The following is a 27,712-nucleotide window of genomic DNA, read 5'->3' as shown; positions in this document are numbered from 1 at the left end:
CTAATAAAGCAACGCCTTCCATCCTACTATATATTGTACTATATATATATATATATATATATATATATATTCTTTGGACGACCGAACTACAAAAGTTGTATAAGAATTTGCGCGCGAAGCGCGCCGCAAATTGTGAATTTTGACTGTTTTAATGACGTTTTAAAGTCTCGAGGAAATTTGTATTTTTGTCTGTTGCATGCAATCGCGTTACGGTATTTCATCTAGGAAATAGTAAAAACTCATTTTGCCAGGAAGTTGCAAAGTTTAATTGTGTTCGAGACTCTGCGCGCGTAGCGCGCCGCAAAATTGAGAATAGTGATTTTCCTGGTGTTGTTTTAACTTTTATTTTTTCTATTGTATACCCGCGTTAGCAGGCCTGAAGCCAGGATTTTTAAAGGAAGGGGGGATTGCGTTAATTAACAAAACGGTCCTTTGATACTGTCCCGGGAGGGGTAGCGACAATTAAAAGGTGGACACCATGCTCATACATGGACTTTCAAAATGGCCCCTAAACGAGTAATGATCATATGATTTTTTTGGGCCTTAAAACCAAGTATTCCTTAAATGTTTCCTGCACCCTAAAGAAGTACTTCATCATGATTGAACAATATACCATTTTCCCAAATTTCGGCCTTTTTGATACCCTTTGATTATATACGCTCGTACATCACACTTTCCATCTAATCCGTGAGAAAAAACGACCCCTATTACGCGTTTTCTTTAGCGAGTATGGTCACGGTGTCCACCTTTCAGTTGGAGTTTTCCATCCCATTGGATGCTGTTTGGAAGATGAAACATTCACTTTACTATACAGTATATCAGCCGTTGGTATGCGAGTTTGTCAAAAACGAAAATAAATAAGAAAATTTTTAAAACAAAATGAATTGTAAATGTGAACCATTTATATTTTGCCTCCTTGTGGTAGGATATTTCCAGCATTTCCGAACTTTCAAATAATCATTTTAGATTTAATAATATTAAAGGTAGTAGATCCGATTCGCAAACATCTCCAATATCAGTCAAATGTCATATTAACCATCATGCTAAGAAGGTTTTCTTTGTGAAATTTGGAGGTCAGTGAAATTCAAAAAGTAAACATCCGTTAGCCATTGGAAGAAGTTGAGTGCAAATTCAGACCTCAGGCTTAGTGCTCAGATGTTATCCTATTTGATTTGATCTGTCTTACTGTGCACACTAAGATACATACTGGAATGGTTATTTCTTATTTATTAAAATAATTATAGTAGCATATTTGGTTACTAGCTGTCTCTAAGCATTTTCGAATTTGGGCTGCAAAGAGATCCACTACCTTTAAGTTAGAAGAGAGATAAGTAAATAATGATAAAATAAACAAACAAAAAAGAATGAGTTTCTTTTGTAATACTATCTGACAAACTTTTTACTTTACCATTTTACTTCATAGCTCAGCACTTTCCATTCTCTCTCATACCCTCTTACCCATTACATTTAAATGAAATGCAACTAAAATGAGTTTGCGTGCCTGCATAATACTCTTTGGAAATTATAAGTGAGAATGTTCTTAGGTTTTGGCTCACTTTAAAATGAGAACCAATAGAACTGTCACAACATGAGAAAATGTATAAGTAATAATCAACAGTACATTTCCGAATTTGGCCTGCAAAGAAATCCGCTACCTGTAAGTTAGAAAAGAGATTAGTAAATAATGATAAAATAAACAACAAAAAAGAATGAGTTTCTACCGCCGTATCCAGAACAGAGCCTGAAACGGTGCAGGCTCAAGAAATCGTTTGTACTAATACGTCTTGAAGTACTGTGTGATACTGTTGACTCAGACTTCTACAAAGCTGTAAGTAAGAATTTACCTCATTACCTCATTACCTGTGTTTTTTATGAAAAAGATGAATGAAGAATGTAAATTAAATAACGACGCGTCACAATGCAGTCTAACGCTCTCACAATGTTATCATACATAGGGTTTTTCCCTGACTGTTTTTACTCCGGAGCTCTTGCAATATTCAGGCTTTTGTAATACTATCTGACAAACTTTTTACTTTACCATTTTACTTCATAGCTCAGCATTCTCTCTCATACCCTCTTACCCATTACATTTAAATGAAATACAACTAAATTGAGTTTGCGTGCCTGCATAATACTCTTTGGAAATTATAAGTGAGAATGTTCTTAGGTTTTGGCTCACTTCAAAATGAGAACCAATCGAACTGTCACAACATGAGAAAATGTATAACTAATAGAGAACTGGAGTAAGACAGGCCTTTCATTTTGTTTTGTCTCTCCTGATCGTTCGTAAGAAATGCTAATTCATGACCACCTTTTCACAATTTGATTGGAGCATGCATTCATAATGGAAAATAGTTGACATAATAATCTATCCCCAGGCATTATCATGCCAACATGTACTTATATGTACATGTACTATATCTTTGTGAGACGTAGATATAAAATGTCTCAGGTTTTCGATTATAGTAATTTCGAGGAAATTTCTTTAATTTTTATCATATGTGACCGTGCACCTCAAAACGAACATAAAGTCGCACACACTGATTTTGCGTTAGGACTGAAAATAAGTGAAGTGGGTCAACCTAACCGAACTTGACTTTTTCATATTTTCTGAAAGAGAGGGTCTTCCTTTACATTATGCTAAAATTTGGTATCATAAAATGGGCAGGAATTACTGTGTTTTTTAGCAGTTTATCTCGAACATTTTTTGGTAGAATAGTGTGGTTAGGTGTGTCTTTAGAATCCCTTTTTCATTTCTGAAAAACCTTGTCCACACTCTTCACTTTCAACTCATAACTTTTGAAAAGATAGTGTTAACGCTTTGAAAGTTGGCATTGATTATGGACAGAATGTGTTAATGAGGCATGCTTAATTTCAGTTTAATCTGATAATCCCTTCATTGTTGTTACTCTGGTGGTTTACTTCCTGTTTTTTTGTCTCATTCATCGCACAGCCAGCACGGTTTGGTAAAGATTAAGCGCTTGAATAGACACTGTACTTTAATAAGAGCCTCTTTTCTCAGTTCACACTTTTCCTGAGTTTGTGCTTTCTTTCCAATATTTAGGAGAGTCCATTTGATTTGAGTTATACATCATTTTAAAGCTTAAAGTGTGCTCTTTCAGAATATGGTCTCAACTAAAAATTCATGTCTGGCGACTTTTTGTTTGTTTTGAGGTGCAGGGTCACATTATATGTAAACTGGAGGCTATTAGATTTTCATCCACTTACCTCTGTTCCTGTGAAAAAATGCAAGTGTCAACCTCAATGTCATCCACGAATCGCACGTACTCGGGCGGCCAGTGGAAAAAAAAAACACCGGTCACACGCGCCAAGGGCCATGGCATGCAGTGCCAATATAATAATAGCTCGCACAAATTGATACATAACATTTGTGTTTGTGTGCATGGGGACGATCCGATGGTTCATACAACAAAAGGGTTTCGTACAATTATTTTTAACATTGTTAAACATACTCTTCCACATTTACGTAGCATATAATGTGTCTTTATATTTATTTGGATTGTTATCTTGAGAATTGCTAAAAACCGTTATTATGAAAAAGTGGACCTTTCAGAATTTGGGGGGGGGGGGGTGCGTACGCACCCGACGCACCCCCCCTGGCTACGGGCCTGAAAGGCCCTTAGAAATTAGGCCCTATTACTTTCTAAGAACAATCATACTCTGGAGTGGTCTCCCAACCAACAACTTTTGATACTGTTTCACTAGAGGCTATGGGAATCCCTCCCACAAGAGAAATAAGCTTTAAAAGAAAGAGAAAATATCCCCCACAGAACAATACAAAAATGACAAAATCGGATAAGAAATTGGGAAGATTATGACATTTTGAAATTTCATGCTCTCACAATAACATGCTCTCACAATTTCTTATTCATTTCATATTACAGTGTACATGTACAGAAATGACAAAAATCTCACATTTCAGCTGGATATATGCAACTTGTCTTAAAACAACCCAAGATAAAAAAAAAAAGAAGAACAAATGTTCACTCTGATATATCTTGGTATGGGAACATGCTTTTACCTGTATTAGCTAAAATAATTTTTTTTTCGCTCATTTGAATATTCATAAGGACATGGTCAAGAAATGTTTTCCGAAAAAAATTGAAATTTCAAAATGTCATGATTTCCTTATTTCTTATCCCATTTTTGTCATTATTGCATCATTCTGTAGAGAATCTTCTTTTTTCTCTCTTTTTATTTCTTCTTTAAGAGAGCCCTACTATTCCACCCAGCAGCGAAAATGAGGGACTGATTCTTGCACTTGATACTCGCCTATGCACACCAACAGACACTGCAGCGCCACTATCAATGCACCAGTAAAGTAAAAACCTCAGCTTAACATACTGACTATAATGGATCATGCGGAGTATCCTCGTACAAGTAGAAGTATATTAAGGGAGAAGTATTATTATACACTCAGAAAAAAAAAGAAAAAGAAAAGAGAGTAAACACTTCTTCCAATGCATATTTTTCATAGAAGATTTTGATAAAAATCTTTGTTTCATATATGCCATTGGCTATCGAGCTGGTGGGTTGATACATGATTCTTTATTGTACTCTGAGGCAGAACAGAAGCAGGGTAAAAATATTGCGATTGCGAGTACATGTATGTAAAAACTCCCAGACATAAATTCTGAGCATTTAGTGAATGTTGTGACTCAGTTCTTGCTCAGTTAACAATTAGAGAAAACTAGATAATTTATCAAATGTGATGCTTTAACATTGAGGCTATTGTGCTGTAAATGATACAGTCGTTTTTTGTTTGTTTCTTTGTTTTTTTACTTCATTGTGATAACAGCTATAGCATGATCAAACAACATTAAAGGTATGGTGTAGTTTTGGTTGAGATTTGGCTTCAGGTTTCCAACTTGTTTATCAAATAATGAGAAATCTCTACTGAAATATGGACTTCAAAATTAATTTGATAAAAATTGATTTTGAAATAACTGAGATATCCAGAAACAAAGAGATCCCTAAAAGGTGTTATGGGACCCACCCTTTTTAGGACCACTTTGCTTTACTTTGTTTTTTTAATATCTCTGCCATTTCAAAAGCAAATTTCATCAAATATAAACTTTGCATACCACTTAGGAGTATACAATTTTTCATATTTCATATCAATTTATCAAAATGAATTGACAAAATCGATGCGTTTAACCCGTAGATTAATTTTTCTGACAGAATTAAAAAGGTCACTTCAAACATCTATGCAGCTTGGAAAATCATCAAAAAGGTTTTAGGAAAAAAAGTCAGATTCTCCACCATCGGATAATATCACATTCAATTGATATCAAAATAATTGATTCCGTCATCAGGCCCGTAGCCAGGGGGGGGGGGGGGGGGGTGCGTCGGGTGCGTACGCACCCCCCCCCCCCCCAAATTCTGAAAGGTCCACTTTTTCATAATAACGGTTTTTAGCAATTCTCAAGATAACAATCCAAATAAATATAAAGACACATTATATGCTACGTAAATGTGGAAGAGTACGTTTAACAATGTTAAAAATAATTGTACGAAACCCTTTTGTTGTATGAACCATCGGATCGTCCCCATGCACACAAACACAAATGTTATGTATCAATTTGTGCGAGCTATTATTATATTGGCACTGCATGCCATGGCCCTTGGCGCGTGTGACCGGTGTTTTTTTTTTCCACTGGCCGCCCGAGTACGTGCGATTCGTGGATGACATTGAGGTTGACACTTGCATTTTTTCACAGGAACAGAGGTAAGTGGATGAAAATCTAATAGCCTCCAGTTTACATATAATGTGACCCTGCACCTCAAAACAAACAAAAAGTCGCCAGACATGAATTTTTAGTTGAGACCATATTCTGAAAGAGCACACTTTAAGCTTTAAAATGATGTATAACTCAAATCAAATGGACTCTCCTAAATATTGGAAAGAAAGCACAAACTCAGGAAAAGTGTGAACTGAGAAAAGAGGCTCTTATTAAAGTACAGTGTCTATTCAAGCGCTTAATCTTTACCAAACCGTGCTGGCTGTGCGATGAATGAGACAAAAAAACAGGAAGTAAACCACCAGAGTAACAACAATGAAGGGATTATCAGATTAAACTGAAATTAAGCATGCCTCATTAACACATTCTGTCCATAATCAATGCCAACTTTCAAAGCGTTAACACTATCTTTTCAAAAGTTATGAGTTGAAAGTGAAGAGTGTGGACAAGGTTTTTCAGAAATGAAAAAGGGATTCTAAAGACACACCTAACCACACTATTCTACCAAAAAATGTTCGAGATAAACTGCTAAAAAACACAGTAATTCCTGCCCATTTTATGATACCAAATTTTAGCATAATGTAAAGGAAGACCCTCTCTTTCAGAAAATATGAAAAAGTCAAGTTCGGTTAGGTTGACCCACTTCACTTATTTTCAGTCCTAACGCAAAATCAGTGTGTGCGACTTTATGTTCGTTTTGAGGTGCACGGTCACATATGATAAAAATTAAAGAAATTTCCTCGAAATTACTATAATCGAAAACCTGAGACATTTTATATCTACGTCTCACAAAGATATAGTACATGTACATATAAGTACATGTTGGCATGATAATGCCTGGGGATAGATTATTATGTCAACTATTTTCCATTATGAATGCATGCTCCAATCAAATTGTGAAAAGGTGGTCATGAATTAGCATTTCTTACGAACGATCAGGAGAGACAAAACAAAATGAAAGGCCTGTCTTACTCCAGTTCTCTATTAGTTATACATTTTCTCATGTTGTGACAGTTCGATTGGTTCTCATTTTGAAGTGAGCCAAAACCTAAGAACATTCTCACTTATAATTTCCAAAGAGTATTATGCAGGCACGCAAACTCAATTTAGTTGTATTTCATTTAAATGTAATGGGTAAGAGGGTATGAGAGAGAATGCTGAGCTATGAAGTAAAATGGTAAAGTAAAAAGTTTGTCAGATAGTATTACAAAAGCCTGAATATTGCAAGAGCTCCGGAGTAAAAACAGTCAGGGAAAAACCCTATGTATGATAACATTGTGAGAGCGTTAGACTGCATTGTGACGCGTCGTTATTTAATTTACATTCTTCATTCATCTTTTTCATAAAAAACACAGGTAATGAGGTAATGAGGTAAATTCTTACTTACAGCTTTGTAGAAGTCTGAGTCAACAGTATCACACAGTACTTCAAGACGTATTAGTACAAACGATTTCTTGAGCCTGCACCGTTTCAGGCTCTGTTCTGGATACGGCGGTAGAAACTCATTCTTTTTTGTTGTTTATTTTATCATTATTTACTAATCTCTTTTCTAACTTACAGGTAGCGGATTTCTTTGCAGGCCAAATTCGGAAATGTACTGTTGATTATTACTTATACATTTTCTCATGTTGTGACAGTTCTATTGGTTCTCATTTTAAAGTGAGCCAAAACCTAAGAACATTCTCACTTATAATTTCCAAAGAGTATTATGCAGGCACGCAAACTCATTTTAGTTGCATTTCATTTAAATGTAATGGGTAAGAGGGTATGAGAGAGAATGGAAAGTGCTGAGCTATGAAGTAAAATGGTAAAGTAAAAAGTTTGTCAGATAGTATTACAAAAGAAACTCATTCTTTTTTGTTTGTTTATTTTATCATTATTTACTTATCTCTCTTCTAACTTAAAGGTAGTGGATCTCTTTGCAGCCCAAATTCGAAAATGCTTAGAGACAGCTAGTAACCAAATATGCTACTATAATTATTTTAATAAATAAGAAATAACCATTCCAGTATGTATCTTAGTGTGCACAGTAAGACAGATCAAATCAAATAGGATAACATCTGAGCACTAAGCCTGAGGTCTGAATTTGCACTCAACTTCTTCCAATGGCTAACGGATGTTTACTTTTTGAATTTCACTGACCTCCAAATTTCACAAAGAAAACCTTCTTAGCATGATGGTTAATATGACATTTGACTGATATTGGAGATGTTTGCGAATCGGATCTACTACCTTTAATATTATTAAATCTAAAATGATTATTTGAAAGTTCGGAAATGCTGGAAATATCCTACCACAAGGAGGCAAAATATAAATGGTTCACATTTACAATTCATTTTGTTTTAAAAATTTTCTTATTTATTTTCGTTTTTGACAAACTCGCATACCAACGGCTGATATACTGTATAGTAAAGTGAATGTTTCATCTTCCAAACAGCATCCAATGGGATGGAAAACTCCAACTGAAAGGTGGACACCGTGACCATACTCGCTAAAGAAAACGCGTAATAGGGGTCGTTTTTTCTCACGGATTAGATGGAAAGTGTGATGTACGAGCGTATATAATCAAAGGGTATCAAAAAGGCCGAAATTTGGGAAAATGGTATATTGTTCAATCATGATGAAGTACTTCTTTAGGGTGCAGGAAACATTTAAGGAATACTTGTTTTTAAGGCCCAAAAAAATCATATGATCATTACTCGTTTAGGGGCCATTTTGAAAGTCCATGTATGAGCATGGTGTCCACCTTTTAATTGTCGCTACCCCTCCCGGGACAGTATCAAAGGACCGTTTTGTTAATTAACGCAATCCCCCCTTCCTTTAAAAATCCTGGCTTCAGGCCTGCTAACGCGGGTATACAATAGAAAAAATAAAAGTTAAAACAACACCAGGAAAATCACTATTCTCAATTTTGCGGCGCGCTACGCGCGCAGAGTCTCGAACACAATTAAACTTTGCAACTTCCTGGCAAAATGAGTTTTTACTATTTCCTAGATGAAATACCGTAACGCGATTGCATGCAACAGACAAAAATACAAATTTCCTCGAGACTTTAAAACGTCATTAAAACAGTCAAAATTCACAATTTGCGGCGCGCTTCGCGCGCAAATTCTTATACAACTTTTGTAGTTCGGTCGTCCAAAGAATATATATATATATATATATATATATATATATATATATATATATATATTTAATCGTGTGTGTGTGTGTGTGTGTGTGTGTCATCATTGGTATTGGTACCGAAGGTCCATTTTTTTAGTGACCGCACCCCCCCTTGAAAAATCCTGGCTACGGGCCTGCCGTCATACGTATGTCAATTCATTCAATTCATTTCGTTGTATTTTTATTCTGTATGCTTCTTTATAATATGTCGGAACTGTTGATCTCGCAATTCTGGTACATGCAATACCACTATCATTAAAGGACAAGTTCACCTTCCTAGACATGTGAGTTGAGTGAATGCAGCAATATTAGTAGAACACATCAGTGAGAGTTTGAGGAAAATTGGACAATCCGTTTAAAAGTTATTTCAAAATTTTTGAAGTTTCTGCTAAGTCAAGGCTGGATGAGAAGACTACTATAGCTTGTGATGTCACATGTGTACAACGTTATAAAGAAAGAACAAAGAGAATTCAGCATATTTCTCTTTTCTCGCATAACAAAAGAACACTTGACTTCTCTCTTTCAGAGGGCAGGGGGAATAATATTACCCTTAACGTATGTCAGTAACAAGTCGAAGAAATGTGCACTTTATTAAAAAAGTGAAGTTTTGTGAAATTCTCTTTTTATTTTCCTTATATCGTTGGAAGCATATGGCATCATACACTGTAGTAGTATTCTCATCCAGCAGTGACTGCGCAGATACTTTAAAACTTCATAACTTTTGAATGGATTGTCCTATTTTCCCCAAACTTTCACTTCTAATGTTTTACTAATATTGTTGCACTCACTCAATCCACATGTATATGAAGGTTGACTTGTCCTTTAAGTTGTGCACCATATGCTATGATTTACTCAAAGTAACGTGTAGTCACCGCTTAATGACTACTGATATTTTTTTCGTACTATATTTTTCTTCATTATATGATTATATCCATGCTCTGCCTCCTGGCAGCCACGACAGTTCGAGATGTGACTATTCGATTTGATTTATGCTGAAATCACATGGCGGCGCCTGTGTCGGTCATAATGAAACATATTCCCCTTATTACGCCGAGCTCATTATTATGTTCATTTTTTTATAATGCATCATCGTTACTAAAAGAAGTCTAAACTCAGAAAGTTCTGTTTCTTCCAGGAAAAACTATCAAGTTATGGCGTGATGTTTGACATAATCTGTATGTCACTGGTACGCCTCTAATTTGTGTGTTTTATACTTTTTTATTACTGGAACTCTATATATTACGCTCGTTTGACATTTACTTTTTTACGGTGAACTGATGCTTATTCTTTTGATTGAATTAAAAAAGTTTTTTTTTTCAACCAGAGCTTGATGAACTGCCTTCAATAACATCAGATTTTTTTTTTTAATCTTTGAGAGTTTTTTTTTTTTCATTTCCTTTGTAAGGTAATTTACAGCGCAGGCGGTGAAAATGACCATTATTCATTGTAATAACCTGATCGTCATGAATTTTGTCCTCTTGACACCTTGCTCCCCTTATATATAACTTAGGATTCCGTTTGCATTTTTAGTCACGGACCTGAGATAGAATATTTACTAAACGTCTACACTCGTGTATTTAGATGCCCGTCTGAAGAATTTCACTATTGTTGATGAATTCGATTCTGAAAGCATTGTATTTTGTCTTACGTAACACATAGTTCGTAACATCTGAACGAGAAACTGGTCAGGTCTGTCATGTCTGAAGGATCACACTACATGAATTTGATTTTTTTTTCCGCCCAGAAATTACATAGCGCATAATCCTTGCTGTTCCTTGGAGAATGGCGTAAACAAGTCATGACCTTTCATTTCTTTTTTTTTTTCTTTTTTTTATTAAGCGGTCTTTAATGAGGTTGCTCAGTGCGGACATTCAATATGCATATTTATAAGGATTACAACTATTCCTTGCCGATTTATGCTTTGAATTCACCTAAATCTCTAATTTCTCTTTCTGACCAGGTCTCGCCTTTACTGTTACTGTACTGCTCGAAGTGATTAAAATTACTTCGTATATCTATATCTGTTCTCGTATACAAAGGAATGTTTGAATGAATATGCAAGTGTTTGTTCATTGTGACAACCTATCACAAATGATGTTTACTTGACACCTTACTTACCTTACGTAACACATATGTTCGTATTTCTTGACAGTGACCCGATATAAACGTTTGGCAGTGACCCGATATAAACGTTTGGCAGGGGTATCTGAAATTTTACTGTCCGTGCTAATTGGCTTCTGTTAGGATCGTTTGGTGAAATAGGTAGTATTAGGCCTATATGCTGTTTTATGTAACACATAATTCGCAACAACTGTAATATAGGATAAACCTGTCCATTCTGATATGTTTATGATTATGTTTACAGGATACGCAAACAACTTGAGTTCTTTTTACAATCTTGCTTAGAAATTACGTAAGTTAGAATCTGTACATTTCTTCGGAGAACGGGGCCCATGACCTACTATTTCTTCTCTTTTTCTCCTTTTCTCAAGCGCTTCCACTGTACGTTAAATAAGGAATAAATTTTTAGCTTTGATGTTTTATACTTTGAATACACTGAATCTCTAACTTGCCTGTCTGATCGCGGAAAATATCTAGTCAGAGATGCCTCAATCCAGAATGAATGACAAGATAGATGTGCCTTTCACTCTATGTTAGACGTTGAGTTTTCCGATTTATTTCGACTTACTACACCATAATTTGATCCCCAGATAAAGAAGAAGTTTTTGATACACGTGCAATATTTATGATGAGTTAGTTGCTGACATTTTTTCAGCAACGGAAGAAATGCAGTATGATTTTAACGATTAAACTCAAGCCCCATTGTGTAGGCCTAAATCATATCACTGTGAATCAGTTCAAAGATATTAGCAAGGGTTTTATTAAAGACACATTTTCGATAGTTGATAGTGACTTGATATATTTGAAATAAGAAGTATGAATAAGCATTTTAAAGAATTAAAGTTCTTGTTAGATAATCCAAACAACCCTTTATTTTCAGTGATAGATTCACTGAAACGTGGTTATCATCATGTCCCAAACAATCTTTCGCTCTTGATGGGTATCGCGATTTTTTTGAATAATAGACCTGATCGATCTGATGGTGAAGTAGCTTTATATGTTTTATTCTGTTTTGAATGCACTGTTCATATTTAAAGAGCTTAGCAAAATTTATGTTATTTTTGCTTCACTTTTCACTGAGATTATTGTTCCTGATAATAAAAACAATGTGATACGCATTATTTATAGACCTCCAAATTCCAACAACAAAGATTTCTTATCATCTCTCATTGAGTTGCTTACAGATCCTTTATTAACTCGGACTCTTTTATATTCATTTATTTCAGTACTAATTGACTTGTTAAAACACACAACGGATAGTATCTAGAAAGTAATCTAGACAGTAAGAGAATATCTCACCAAACAAACAAAGCATATTCTTCATAATTCTCTCATTATTACCCCATCTCACCTATATACTGTAATACTGTAATCACGGTCAAGATATATGGAACTCACTGACATTTTAGATCCTCCTATAATAAAGTTCTTCTCGCAATGTATCACTCAAATCAGAAATAAGCTCCTATTAGCACGCAACTCTGGTACTATCACTTTTCTTCCCTTTACTTTCCTTCTCTTCTCTGTACTTTTCCTGTTCGGGAACCCCCTTATTCTTGTCCGTTATTCTCGGTTTTGTTTGGTTTTGGTTTTGTTTTTGTTTGGTTTTTGTCCTTTTGTATTATTCCACGTTGTGCTGTCCTTTTCGGTAAAATGACATTCAAAATACCAAAGGTTTTACGTTATTTATTCCATGATTTATGACTATTGTGTATGTGTTCTATTCCTTCAGTCTGAAAAAAAGGAGATTGTTCCAAGACGTAATGCTTAGTCGAGAGGCCGTTGTCCAGGTCACGCGATTTGCTTATTGACAAACGGTCTCCTCCAGCTGAGTATACTTAAAGATTTGTCGTCATATGTATTATTTCCATGATTGTGTACTGAGAACTCCTGTTTATATTATGCCCATGATTTATGACTATGTTTGATATTGTCATACTTACTTTGTTTTAAATAAGTGGAGAAATAAAACTTACTGAAACTGAAAACTGAAATTAATAATTATCGACCCATTTCTTTATTGCTTAGAATATCCAAAATTTTAGAAAAAAAATCTTTATAATAGATCACTTAAATTTATATCTAAATATGATATACTTATTTCAAATCAATATGGCTTTAAGAAGATTTCAATATTCTACTACTAAGTATACAGCATTAATACAAATCTATGATAAAATCACTAGAGCTCCTGATGATAGAAAATATGTTGTAGGTATATATTCTGTGATGTGCGTAAGGCATATTCGACACTCTTGACCACGTTATTTTACTTTCCAAACTCAGTCAATATGGTATTCGAGGTCAAGCATTTTTATGGTTTTAAAGATCATTAAACCATAGAAGACAACATGTTACATTAATGGGTTTGATTCTGATCCTCTTCTAATCAAATGTGGTGTTCCTCAAGGCTCAATCTTAAGCCCGCATTATTCCTACTTTATGCCAATGATAACATTTTTACATTTTCCCTTCTTTCCTGATGATACTAATATATTTTATTCTCATAAAGATCTTAAGATTTTAAATAATTCAAATATGGAAATTGGTGAAGTACTAATTATCAAATTGGTTTAAGTCTAATAAACTTTCTGTGAATGTAAAAAGGACTCATTTTATGTATTCTAAACTTCATTCTCATAATACAGATACGCCGATAAATGTGAAGATTGATGATATACCATCACAAAAGAAAAGAAATTCAAAGTTCTTGGGAGTATATTATAGATGAAACTGTGACTTGGAATGAGCATTTGATCATAGTATAACGTGCATTTCTATAAACATTGGGATTATTTCCAAGCTGAAACTTTTCCTCCCTCATTCAACTTTATTTTTATTATACAATTCCTTAATTCTCCCGTATATAAGTCATTTTAATATTGTATGGGCAAATTATGGCTCCGCCAAAATAAATTCTATCTTTAAATTACAAAAGAAAGTTATTCGTATTTGTACCGGATCGCATTTTTTTTAAAGCTCATACCGATTCTTTATTTCGTGAGCATTAAAGATTTCTGATTTGAATATTACTCAAGTAACAGTCAATGATCAACTTCCAACATCTGTTAACATGTTTAGGTTTAATACTTCTGTCCATTCGTACCCTACTCGAAAATGTAGACATTTCAATTTTTTGAATCCAAAATTATTAGTGACACACACATCTATCAGTCATTCGGGTCCGGACATTCAATGCATTTGGAAAGATCTTCCAGACAACATTCAGTCTTGCTCAACTGTTTATTCTTTAACAGCTAAGGTATTTGATAAAATCATTAAGTTCCCCACTCTTAAGTTAAGATAGGCCCTAACATAATTCTTGGTTAATGATTGTTATTTCTTTTTAAATCCTTTTTTTTTTCATTCAGCTGCATTGTACACCAACACCTGCAACTGCATGCACCCACCTGATCACTATATTTCCTCCAAGCGATAGTCTTTTATGAGGCCCATTCCTTTCAAGCTTAATCGCTCATAGTGGTAGTCATTCCATTATCTCTTTTATTTAGTGGGAAAAAAAAAACATATTGAAAATCATCCATGGCAGACGTGCCCGTAGGCTGAATTACAGACATTTTCACATAAACCAATATGATTACATAAAGAAAAAAAACGCGTACAAAACAATAAAAGATATATACAGAGAATGAAAAAAGAGAAACGGCAAGAACATGTTTGCCGAAACGTCGGGAGTAAGTAGGCCCCTTCCAGGGCCATCCATATTCATATCCAAGAAAGAATACGTGGTGCGCTATTAAGTCATGGTTAAGCCTTCTTCCATCCAACAAAAATATTTCCATATTTTTATTTTACTTTGATGTTGAAGTATATTGAAGTTCAGTTGAATTCTATATAATTATTATGCCACATAAGTGTATTGAAAAACAGTAACACATTCATCAAAACGACTTAAATTAAGTGCTATGAGGAATTCTGAAGCTTTACGATTTCTTAAAACAGGTGTTTTCCTCACAGTATTGAATGATATGCAAATTCGATGCGGTGGTGATACCATTGCCTTACATTATTGAATAATACACACATCTTCCTTCTGTCTTTTTTTTTTTAAGGAATCCATTATTGTCGCACTACGTGACAGGAAATTTAATAAATTTCGTGACAATGACTGAGAAACAAATCAGTTATTATGGCAGCTATCACCTCGCGGTAAAAGAACAAATTGGCCAGACTACAGACACAGCTGAAAGGAACGGCAGCAGAGGCTTAGCGATTATTACTTATCCTCTACGCAGTCGATAGGAAATGATGGCGTCCTTCAAGTTCCATGCCGGCTTGCAACCAATGAGATGCAGAAATATACAAAGCAGTTCGGCGGGCACCTCACTCTAAGGAACCCGCATCCTTGCTGCCATCTATCCATCTCTTACCTACTGCAGGGTTGTTACTGAACCACACCTCAAGTCATTTCCACGGGTGCTTGACTGCCGTTTACTTCGTTATTCATCAGTCTACCAGAATAAAGATCACCACTTGCAATCATGGTAAGCCAGAAAAATTTCCTTGTCAAGGATTCATTTTAGAGAAAGGCAGTAGACAGCTTTTATAGAAAAAATGTCGCCATGAAACCTCAAGGTTGTTGAATTTTGATGGATAATGCTGATGTTAGATTTTAACAAGGGAAGTTGTGACTCTGACAAACATACAGCAAGAGTTGAATGTAGGATAAATTTGTAAAAACGTGGAAACCACGGGACTTTATTAAACATCATTAAAAACAAATGACTTGCTTGTGGCGAGCACAATATTGACAATAAATATAAACGGTGTCGCAGGATGTAGACTAGTTTGAGATTGCTATTCTGGACAGTCGCCGTACAAACGCGTTTGAATTCATCTGCGAAATCTAGAAGTTCCAACAGAAACATCTCCAAGTGAAAGTGTGGTTATCGTGCTTGGCTTGTGAGCGCGATACGCGTCATACTAGTATGTTGTTGTTTTTATTACTATTATCATTATTATTATTATTATTATTACTATTATCATTATTATTATTATTATTATTATCATTATCATTACGATAGTTATTGTTATTACTATTGTTATTATTCAGAGTACAGGTAGAAAATAATATAAGGCAAGCTAATGATGATACAATGCAGCATGCATTTTGTAGGATTCACTAATTTTGAAAATGTAAAGTCTACCTGAATTGATCGGATGAAAGATAATAACCTTTGTAAGCCCAATGTGTGTCCTTTACTGTAACCGGTGATGAAAGCGGATTATACAAAAAGGGGATGAAAAATATTCTTCAGTGGTATTTCACAAGTGATCATTACCAAATAGAATCTACATTGGCAGACCCCTTTCATCACAGATTGGGATTACCGTATATCAATAGGTCTCTGTGGTTAGATAAATGAACTTGCATTGTCAGAAGAAATGCTGTTTTGGTTGTTCTTTTCGTTTTTAAACCTCCGTAAGGGAAGCTCTAAACGTCATGGTTGTGGTACTTCGATTATCGGTGTATCTGGAATCAGACAAACTTTGTTTGTTTGTATAAAGAATCGGGTATGTGTGAAAATACCAGAAGTAGGCTTAATGATATTAGACGTAAAATACCTTAGCAAATACAGCATTTTTGCTATATGTAGTTTCACTCTGACATTGTTAATACCTTACATATCTTATTTATATCTTACCTAGCTGTGCATGGCGTCTTCATTTCTGTCTGTTTGCATTTTTTTTCCTGTGATATTTTAACCTGTGACATGTTTACTTTTGCTATGATTGCTTGTGCCTCATCTCATTATTATTATTATTATCATCATCATCATTATTCTGTTATATGGGGAAGGGAGAGGGGCCCGCATTACTGCTCTTTAGAGGATCAGTAAAAGGCACCCCTCTTTGGAGGAATGGTGAGGGGAGGGGAGGAGGGAGGGGAGAACGCCCTGGCAGTCCTTGGTTGCAGTGGAGTTTATAACATTCCATTCTTTGTTTGTTATTGTTGGTATTTAGGGGTGAGTGGTAAACTGCAGCCCACAGCCAGTGGCTGATATGCTGCCTGTGTGTATGTTTTCATATCTTAGGCTGTCAAAAGTCCTCAGCTATTGTTCCGTCCTCAGATGTTGGTATCATAGGATTTTCCATACTTGCCGTTTCCTATAACTCTTCTCTCTCTCTCTCTCTCTCTCTCTCTCTCTCTCTCTCTCTCTCTGTGTCTATCTCCAGATATCTATGTATTTCTCAGTTCTCTTCCTCTTGTGACATAATTGTGTCCGTAACCCAACCACCATCGAATTAAACAGCTGTGTGTGTACCTATAGTCTATCGTTTACTCGATATCTTTTACATGTCTTTCCAAACCATGCGAACAATTTCGATACTATCATCAAGACAAGATTTCCAAACCCGGGGTTATTTATAAGTGCGTCTCTGTGTCTACAAATCTGCAGAGTAACATGTGTTTTCAATTCTATTTTATTTTTGGGTTTCTCACCATTCTTATTAAAGAATTCTTATTAAAGAAAATAATGTATTATCTGCTTATGAGCAGATAACTCTAAAACCACTCCAAGGCCAGTCAGTTGGCTATTGGAATTGTTTGTTTGTTTGTGTGTGTGTGTGTGTGTGAGTGTGTTATGTATTTTTCAGTATTCTATGCCGAAAAACTTGGAGGAAATTTAAAAGATATCTACGACGTGACACATAGATCTATCCAGCGGATCAGAAATTATTGGATAGTAGTTATCACACAGTTCATTGCTTTTTAGCTGTTTCTTCTTCTTCTTCTTCTTCTTCTTCTTCTTCTTCTTCTCATTTTTTGCATTCGATGTTTCTTCATAAAATTTTTGCAAAAACTGAGTAGCAATACTATTTTGAATTAATTCCTAACATCGTACATAATGTCCCACAAATTTTGGGGAATATTCAGATTGGCTTTTGCAATAAGTCATTTTGATTTGTTTTGATGTGATTCAATCGGATTGCCAATTTCAAGCAAATATTTGACATACTGTAGAATCGGAAATGTCGTTGCAGGAGCAAGTCAAATATGGGCGTCTGAATCATTACTTCAATCATCAATCTTGTGTTCATTCTTTTTTTTTTTTTGATTAAATTTCGAAAAATCATTTGAGAGGTAATATTTTACATACGTAGAGACTTCTTTAACACACATTATGTATTGCATTTGTGTCGAGGCAATGAAATGACGCAATTTGGAAGGCTAAGTGTAATCACACAGTTTAGCTTGGTATTGTATCAGCATCATGCAAATTTGATGGAAGGAATTCATTAATTGATATGATTAGTTCCAAAAGAACAATTTTATTTCCTTTGGATTCATAGCGGAAGTTATTCTGTAGGGGCCTACAGCGTTAACGTGGCAATTCCTTTTATTTATATCTTTTGTGACCTGTTGGCCTGTACCGTCACTCTTCTAAAGCCTAATTGACTATGAAAGCGTCTCCGGGATTTCATATGAACAAGTGGCAGGTCATGATCTTTTTAATGGGTCCCACACTATGCAGTATTCAACTCAAAGCTGTTTCTTCAAATCCTCAGTGTGGTGATTACTTCCATAACGTATTCCCTATCTGTGGACAACGAAGTTCGAAAGAAAAAGTCTTATATCATACATAATAATACACTATGCCATTTCATGTCATTGCTTGTGAGTGGCGCAAAATGAAATGGGCACTCGACACGATCATTCCATTACTGCTTGCCAAAAAATGGACGGGATGCTCCTGCATAGCTGCTCCTGCGAAGGCATCTCATTATGGCGAGAGGAGGATGACTCATAACGGCCATCCCTTGATCAGGTCGCAGTGGGATGGAGCACGCGGTTTGCGTGCATCTCACATGAAATTAGTCTGTTCCCCGTAGACCCTTTGTGATACGAAAATGTCATGTTTACCTAGAGAAGAAAAAAAAACCGTTACGCTCAGTTCAATGTGAACTGGATGTATGTCATTGTTTGCTAATCATCTGTTGTCAACAGTGATACTTCGATGAGCTTTGAAACGTATATGTCAAGATCTAGCTGTATATCCCGATTGAGTAAATCATACAGCAAGGGGATGATCGATCGTCTGTCGTGTTCAAGTTCAAATCATTTTTTTCTTCATCTCCAATATAAGTAATAACACACAGGCTCTTATACGTACAATAAAGACAACAAGAAAGAGATGTCAATATAAGTAATCAAAATACACAAGTGATGAGAATTAAAGAAGTGAAACATTATTGAGTGACAAATGATTTTTGAGATGGAGATGGAGGACCCACTACAAAGCAAAGTTTGTAGATTGTGAGTCCCACCAATTATAGAATATGAATAAAAGAAAAACAAAAAGATGGTAACCAAATCCAGTACATATTACTTGATCAATGTGGATCAAATTAAACTTATATTCATAAAAATAAACTGTGCTGTTTATTGGGTTAAAACCAAATAAAGTGCATAAGCCCAGCAGAGACGAGACTAACAAGACATGTACGGTGGCATAAGCCAAGACACAAATAGGGGATTGTATAAAAAAAAAGATTAAAAAAATATATATATATACACATATATATAATTATATATAATATATATAAATATATGATGTATAATTTATATATACATCCAGAGAAGAGTAAAGAAAAGAGCATGTATGAATGTAGTTTCAAGTTTGCTCTGACGGATGAGGGCATGTAGACCCCCCTCCCCGACGATTTTAGTGCCCCTTCGAACAAAATGTGGTTCTATTACCCTATAGGAATGCTACCTACCACGTTTCATGAAACTGTCATATATATCTTAAGTAGATGCTAAAAATGTGACAATATTGCCCCCCCCCCCCATCGCACACACCACAGAGTATATAGCAAACTTGAAACTACATTCATTAACATACGTATATGGCATTGTACTAAGTCTATCTCGCTTGGTTCTAGAAGAATTTTCCTTTAAACAATCCCTTAAATTGGGGCCTTGCCCCAACCCCCGCCAACAGGCTGGTTAAAATTCTGTCATAAGGTTTTCAAGAAGGAGCTGAAAATGTAAAAGTTCCCCCCCCCCCCACCCCGGCAGCAAACAGGGCACCCCTGCGATCCGCCACAATCAAACATGAAACTTCAGTCATCAATGTCTTCCTAGCACTAACTTAACTCTATATACGTATGTTAGGGTTCTTAAGAATAAGATGAAAAAAAAAAAAACACCAAAAAAACCCCAAAAACAAATACATAGTTTAGAAACTTTGAGGCTTCGACTCCCCCCTCTCCCTGGGCCGGGGAGGGGGAGGGAGCTAAAGGGAGGGGTCATTTAAACAAAGTGAGATCCTATCACCCTAAAGATGCTGCAGCTGCTATCTGCCAAGTTTGGTGAAAATCTGTTGTGGGGTTCTCAAGAAGAAGCTGTCATAGAGTCTTTAAGAAGGTGCTGAAAATGTGAAAGTCCCCCCCCCCCCCCCACCCGACCCATGCAGGGTACTCATGGATCTGCCATAGGCAAACTTAAAACCACAGCCATTAATATCTATAACACAAACTTACCTCTATTTTATTAAGTTTTGACGAAGAAGATAAAAAAAGAAAATCTGTACTTAAGGGACTTTGAGGCTCGATCCTCCGCCCCCCCCCCCCCCCCTTCCCGGGAGTGTTCTTTTCAGTTGAAACCTACCTGCCAATTTTGGTAATTACCCGTTGTGTTGTTTTCAAATAAAATGCAATCAGTAAAGGTTCATGCGCAGTTTTAAAACAGATCGAGTTTATCTATAGGTTTTCCCGGCCAATTTCGCGCTTTTGTCAGTCCATTTGATTGAAGGTTCATTCAATTTAGCAAAAACCCTCGTTATCGCACAGTCTGTCTGTTAAAATTGCAACTTGTGCGTTCAGTTAAGCATTTCGATCAATGAAATTTGCACATGTGGCTTTCGAATTCGTAAAAAGGGCAATCAAATTGGCCGATACTCTACTTTCATTCAAATTCGCCATCACTCGAGTTTTTTAGTCATTCAATTTCGCGAATGGGCAGTCAAATTCCAAACATTTTCATTCAAATTTACGTCATGTTATTCTTTTTTTTTAAAGGTGAGAACATTTAAACATGTATTTCTATGTGACTTTTTGTTCTATCCACATACTGTTAAGCAATATAAGTATCATATTTCGAGTTTGTTGTTCTGTAACGCCCCTTTTCTTTCATACACGTCATCATAGGCCTACATGCACCAGTACTACAGAATATAACTTCATCTATACTTATAGTTATGACAGCACAAGTTAGATAGAGATGTATATATCTCAAGAAGACAGAGAAAGAATTATGGAAACATTTAAGGGGCATAACCTTGACTTCCTGGCCGACACATCATGCACACTCGGAATAAAACGCTCAACGGCCAGATAAGTTGTGGCCACATGCACTATCTTCGGACTGGAAGACTAGATAAGCACATTGCAAAAACAAAAACAAAAAACAACAACAACAACAACAACAGCAAAACAAAAAATGTTTCCAAAATCTTTAGAATAAATAAGAAGTTATGTTCAGACGACAAGCCCTAACCTCGAGGTTAGGAAACCTCGAGGTTAAGCTCTTGCCCCCTAACTTCGACGTGCGTCCACACGACGAAGCTCAACCTCGAGGTTAGGAAACTTCGAGGTTAAGCTTCTGTCCCCGTAACTACGAGTGAGTCCCACTCAAAGAGGTTCTAGGCCTATATGTAAAGAACCTCTTTGGTCCCACTCGATGTTAAAACCACAAAACCGGAAGTTTCGCGGTGACCCCGATGGGGTCATCCCACGAGACCGACACCCACGAGTCATACGGTCCACGAGACCGACATCAAAAATAGGTCCATTAGTCATACAGCCCATGAGTTATACGGCTCACGAGTCATACAGCCCATTAGTTCGACACTAGGCACAAAAGGTTCACGAGACCGACACTAAGCAAAGAAACCCCACGAGACCGACACTACACAATTAAGGCTCATGAGACCGACAGTAAGCAAAAAAGGCTCACGAGACCGACACTAGACAAAGAAAGCCCACGTGACCGACACTAGGCAAAGAAGGCTCACGAGACCGACACTAGGCAAAGAAAGCCCACGAGACCGACACTAGGCAAAGAAGGCTCACGAGACCGACAGGATGAACAGCGCCATCTACATGTCAATTACAAATATGTACCTGTACAGGGTTTTCCATTAAGGGGAAAATTACATACTGGCGGGTGCAATTTCGTTACACTGTCGAGCGAGATATTGTAACTAGCTAATGACAGCACCATCTACATATTAACGACATTAAGTATGTATTTCTACACGTGTGGCTTTTAGGGGGCAGGTCTGTCATGCTACGGGGAGCGACATTGTTACCATTTCTTTTCTTTCTTTCTTTTAATAGAATTGTCCTCTTCATAGGACCCCCCCCCAAAAAAAAAAACAAAAACAAAAACAAGAATGAAAAAGTGATAGAGGACATGAACAATGAATGGTTTACTTTTAGATGCCATCATGCTATAATATTTAATAGGCTTTCCTAATTTCTACTTAGACGGTGGACAGGATCTAAGTTGTTGAGATTTTTTTTTTTTTGCCCTTTTCTTTCTCGCTTCACAAGTTAAGTAGGCCTTATTAGATATCCTTTCTGCCTGCTTTAACCCGCCTGCTTAGAGTTCGATTTGTAATTTTCTCTTTAACTTTAATGTATGAAATTCAACGGATGGAAACGTTGTTTTTTTTTTTTTATCGGAGCGATTCACCTCGATTTCAGTAGCTTGTGTTTGTAAAATTATTCTTCTCAAAACAGTACATTTTTCATGAAATAGAAAAGTAACGTTCATGGATGCATCTTCTTTTTCCGAATTCTTAACGCTGCCTTAATTGACGATTACATTATTTTCTGTGATTTTTTTATTATTTCAACACCTTTGCAGATGACTAGCCCCCCCCCCCCCCATATCGTGTAAAGCAGGTGTGCACTACAACATTGACCGTTTTGTGAATAATTTTCTTGTATTGAACTTAATTTCATACCAGGTTATGTTTCTATTTAGTTGATCTGAATGTCCACATCATTTTATTTTTTTTCTTCTAAATAGGTATGCTGGTATGGGCTTTGTAGATAAGGAAACGAGGGTATTTTGGCATTTTCGAAAGTAATGTTGAAACATCTCATGCACTTTTACTGAATTTTGTTTATTTTTTTCACAAACACTCACATACGCAAACACAATTAAAGATCTTGAACCGTTCAGGGGGTGAGGGAGGGCAATTGCCGGGGTAATACCCTAGCAACTCTCCTTTTCCATCTCTTTTACCTTCTTTATATTATCTGGACACCCTATGCAATAAATTGGTCTATAGGTGGCGCTATGCATCCTGTCGGTCTCGTGGGCCTTCTTTGCCTAGTGTCGGTCTCGTGAGCCTCTTTTGCCTAGTGTTGGTCTCGTGGGGGCATCCCACGAAACCGACATCAATAATAGGTCCATGAGTCATACAGCCCACGAGTTATACGGCTCAGGAGTCATACGGCAAATGAGTTCGACACTTAGCACAAAAGGCTCATGAGACCGACACTAAGCAAACATAGCCCACGAGACCGACACTAAGCAATAAAGGCTCATGAGACCGACACTAAGCAAAGAAAGCCCACGAGACCGACAGCAGGCAAAGAAGGCCCACGAGACCCACAGGATAAACAGCGCCATCTACATGTCAATCACCTGTACAGGGTGTTCCATGCACGGAAAAATAACATACTGGTGGGTGTAATTTCGTAACGCTATCAATTGAAAGATGGTGACCATCTACATAATTATGAACGTCATCAAATATGTATTTCTACATACTTCTGGGGAGGGCAAGTGTGTCAGGGAGCGACGTTGTTATCAAGTAGAAAAATTAAATTGTATTCTTCGTGCCCCCGCTCCCCCCCCCCCAAAAAAAAGAGAAAAAACACAAATGAATTTAACAGAGGACAATAACGATTTATGAATTAATTTTAGAGCATTGATAATGCCATCGTGTTATTTTTAATAGGCTTTCCCAGTTTTTAGCTAGAAAATGGACAAGATATAAATTTTACCTCTTCTCTTTCCCGATTCACTAGTTACTTATTCTATTTTAGATATTCTACCCTCCTGCTTTGACGTTTTGCAGTAAGATCTATTTGTAATTTTCTATGTAGCTGTGATGTAATTCTACTGATTAAAACGTTTTATGTCGTAGGGATTCACCTCAGTTTTGTGGCTTGTGTTATTCTCCTCCGAACAGTACATTTTATCGTGAAATACAATAGCTGTTTTCATGGATGTATCTGTTTTTTTCCGAATCCCTAACGCTACCTTAATAGATGATTACGTTACTTTTTTATTGATACTAAATCAACACCCTCGCAGGTTTATTGTAGAAAGATCTGTTACACACTTTTACTGTACTTTGTTCATTTTTTTTTTCACAAACACACACCCATGCAAACACAATTAAAGATCCTGGGTCCCATTGCATAAAACTTTTTTAGCAACCTTAAAAAACTCAGGTTGGGATTTGCCCAACCTGAATTTTTTAAGGTTGCTAACATAAGAATGTAAAATCCTTTGCATAAAAACTCTCTTTGGGAGCTTCCAACCGGAATTTTGTGATTTTAACCGGAAAAAAATCCGGTTGGAGTTTTATGCAACGGGCCCCTGATCATTTCGGGGGGGGGGGGGGGGGGGGGCAACAGATGGGGTAACACCCTGCCGGAGATGGCAACTCTTCTCTTCCATCTCTCATATCTTCCTATGCTATTATCAGGACACCCTATACAATTTATTGGTCTATAGGTGGCGCTGTTCATCCTGTCGGTCTCGTGGGCCTTCTTTGCTTAGTGTCGGTCTCGTGAACCTCTTTTGCGTAATGTCGGTCTCGTGAGCCTTGTATGCGTAGCGTCGGTCTCGTGGACCTTTTAAGTGTAGTGTCGGTCTTGTGGACTTTGTTTGCTTACTGTCGGTCTCATGAGCCTTTTGTGCGTAGTGTCGGTCTCGTGAGCCGTATAACTCCTGGGCTTATTTTACTTGATGTCGAACTCGTGGGCTTTATTTACTCAGTGTCGAACTCGTGGGCTGTATAACTGGTGGGCTATATGATTTGTGAGCTGTATGACTCGTGGGCTGTATGACTTGTGAGCTGTATAACTTGTGGGCTGTAAGACTCGTGGGTGTCGGTCTCGTGACGTGCACCCGGTCTCGTGAACCTCTTTTGCCTAGTGTCGGTCTCGTCACGAGCCTTTTAAGTGTAGTGTCGGTCTCGTGGTCTTTATTATGGGCTATATAACTCGTGGGCTTATTTTACTTCATGTCGAACTCATGGGCTTAATCTACTCAGTGTCGAACTCGTGGGCTGTATAACCGGTGGGCTGTATGACTTGTGAGCTGTATGACTCGTGGGTGTCGTCCTCGTGACGTGCACCCAAATTAACACCATGTAGTGCCAGGTGAGGAGTTTTCAACACCATCACAACATACTTTCTACACCTGTGGGTGTGGTCCTCTATTGACACTTGATCGGTGTTAGATTTAACACCCGTGGTGTTAATTCTAACTCTGATGTTTTTGCAGTGTAGGAGTAGAATCTGCAGTTTATCTTTTTCACTATATACAAAATGAATGGAAGCAATGTAACACCTGTGAAAGCCCGGTCACACAGCGCTTTACGGCTTAATCACGGCCAAAACCCGTCAAAAAGTGGTCTCTCGTGAAGCAGACGATGTTGTTCGCGTTGATGTCGAGTTTAAGACGAGCTACGGTCGATTTAAAGACGTGGCAGGACGCGGGGAAAAATCGGAACGGCGTCGGACACGGCAAAAAGTTTTGAACTACTCAAAATTTTAGCCCGCGAACAACCACGGGCGGCACACGTGGTAAAGACGTGCAACACACGTGAAACACACGTGAAAATTCGTGTTCCGGCAGTGATTAAAACTTGGGGAGACGCGGTAAGACGCGAAAGTTTAGCGGTCTGTCACGGGCAGAGCACGGTCATCGGACGCGTGTTACGCGTTGGTATCACGGGAAATAGCGTGTGTTTAGCGGCTTATCACTGACAAATGGATTTTTCCGTAGCCTTACACGTGGCTGGACGTGGTTAGCCGTGCTTAGGTAGTGCTTCAGCAGTGGAACAGCCGCCGACGGCCATACCCCGTACAAAGCAGGGCCAAACCAAAATTGACCAAAAATTACCACTTACGACCACGTCCACCAGATTTTCATAACTTTTTGTACGTGATTTAGACGTGGAGTGCTGTGTGACCGGGGCTTTAGAAAGGGAGTACATTTCATGTATGGTAATTATAGACTGTCCATCTGACATCATGTGCTTCTATTACATTATAAGACCATGGAACCCGTAATCACCATGAAGTATCTTGACAATAATGATCTATTGAGTGATGTCCGGTCTGGTTTTTCGTTCCAAACGGTCATGTTGTCTTCAACTCCATGATTGCATGGAGATGTGCTCTCGACAGTAAGGACAATATTTTTATGTACTTTACCTGGGCTTCTCAAGGGTCTTTAACAGTATATGCCCCAAAGCGGGCTTCTCCTTAAAGAGAAATCCACCCTCAAAATGATAAATTCCAAAAGAGAGAGAGAGAAAAAAAAACCACCAGAACGTACGTAAAATGACCAAGATCGGTTAAGAAATAAATAAGATAATGAGTAATTTTGAAATGTGCAACTTTTCCAGAAAATACTTTCATAGATATTCCAGTGAGCAAGATGATGATGTCATGCCCTTACGATTCTTCATTTATGCTATATATGAAATTCATTTTAGCTAATAAAGGTAAAAGCATATATTCCCATACCAAAATATGTTAGCGTAAACATTTTGCTCTTTTTTCGTATTGGATGTTTCTAAGGCAATTTTTACATCTGTACAGCTGAAATATGAGATTTTTGTTATTTCTGTATATGAAATTAATAAGAAACTGTGACAGCATGACATCAACTTGCTGTTTTGAATAATCATCATTCATAATGACTGGTCAAGAGGTGTTTTTTGAAAAATTTTGACATTTCAAATGTCATTATTTCCATATTTCTTATGGCATTTTGATCATTTTGGCACCGTTCTGCAGGAAATTTTTCCCTCTTTCTTATGAAGTTGAACAAATTTTGGAGTGGATTTTTTCTTTAAACTGAAAAACCTCGGCTTTAATGGGAATGCGTTGAGCTGGATTGAGGGTTTTTTTTCTTAAAAAGAATGCTATAAGGATTATCGTCCCAGGTGAGGCTTCTTCGTATTCACGGGCAATCCGAAGTGTAGCGGGGTGTTACTCAGAGGATTTCCCTAGCCCCGTTTTGTCCTCATTTTTATGAATAATATATCAGATGATCTTGAATATAATGTAAGGTTGTTTGCAGATGCCAGATTTTGGCAATTGAGTAGAGATCCTGATGATACAGAGTTACGACTGCAAACCATCCACACGATTGAGGGCTGGTCACGTGTGTGGCAACTCGAAGTCAATAATGGGAAATGTCATGTTATACGTATACCATGGTCGTATAAAAACCCGCAACGTCAACGCCAGGGGGCCCGTTGCATAAAAGTTGCAATTATGGTAGCTTTGCAATCCAATGGTAACTTCCATGGAATTTTTGAATTTTATTGGCTGTTGAGTATTGTTGCCACGGTAGTTACCATTGGATGGCA

The 27,712-nt window shown here is 37.0% G+C and overlaps 1 protein-coding gene across 1 annotated transcript in view; it reads left to right on the top strand.

The window, feature by feature from the left end:
- The first annotated feature begins 15,448 nt into the window (after window positions 1-15,448).
- Window positions 15,449-27,712, top strand: part of LOC139738804 (tubulin alpha-2/alpha-4 chain-like) — a 30,357-nt gene continuing 18,093 nt past the window's right edge. The window contains exon 1 of the mRNA XM_071649442.1: window positions 15,449-15,553. Within this exon, the coding sequence (XP_071505543.1) occupies window positions 15,551-15,553 (3 nt within the window). The 5' untranslated portion in view covers window positions 15,449-15,550. The remainder of the gene's footprint in view (window positions 15,554-27,712) is intronic.

This window comes from Diadema antillarum, unplaced genomic scaffold, assembly GCF_040938485.1.
Source record: "Diadema antillarum isolate AM-2024a unplaced genomic scaffold, OU_Dant_1.0 seq00000768_RagTag, whole genome shotgun sequence".
In the NCBI taxonomy this organism is placed as follows: Eukaryota; Metazoa; Echinodermata; class Echinoidea; order Diadematoida; family Diadematidae; genus Diadema; species Diadema antillarum.
The sequence above is the reverse complement of the archived record's forward strand: the minus strand, read 5'-3'. Positions and strand labels throughout refer to the sequence as shown.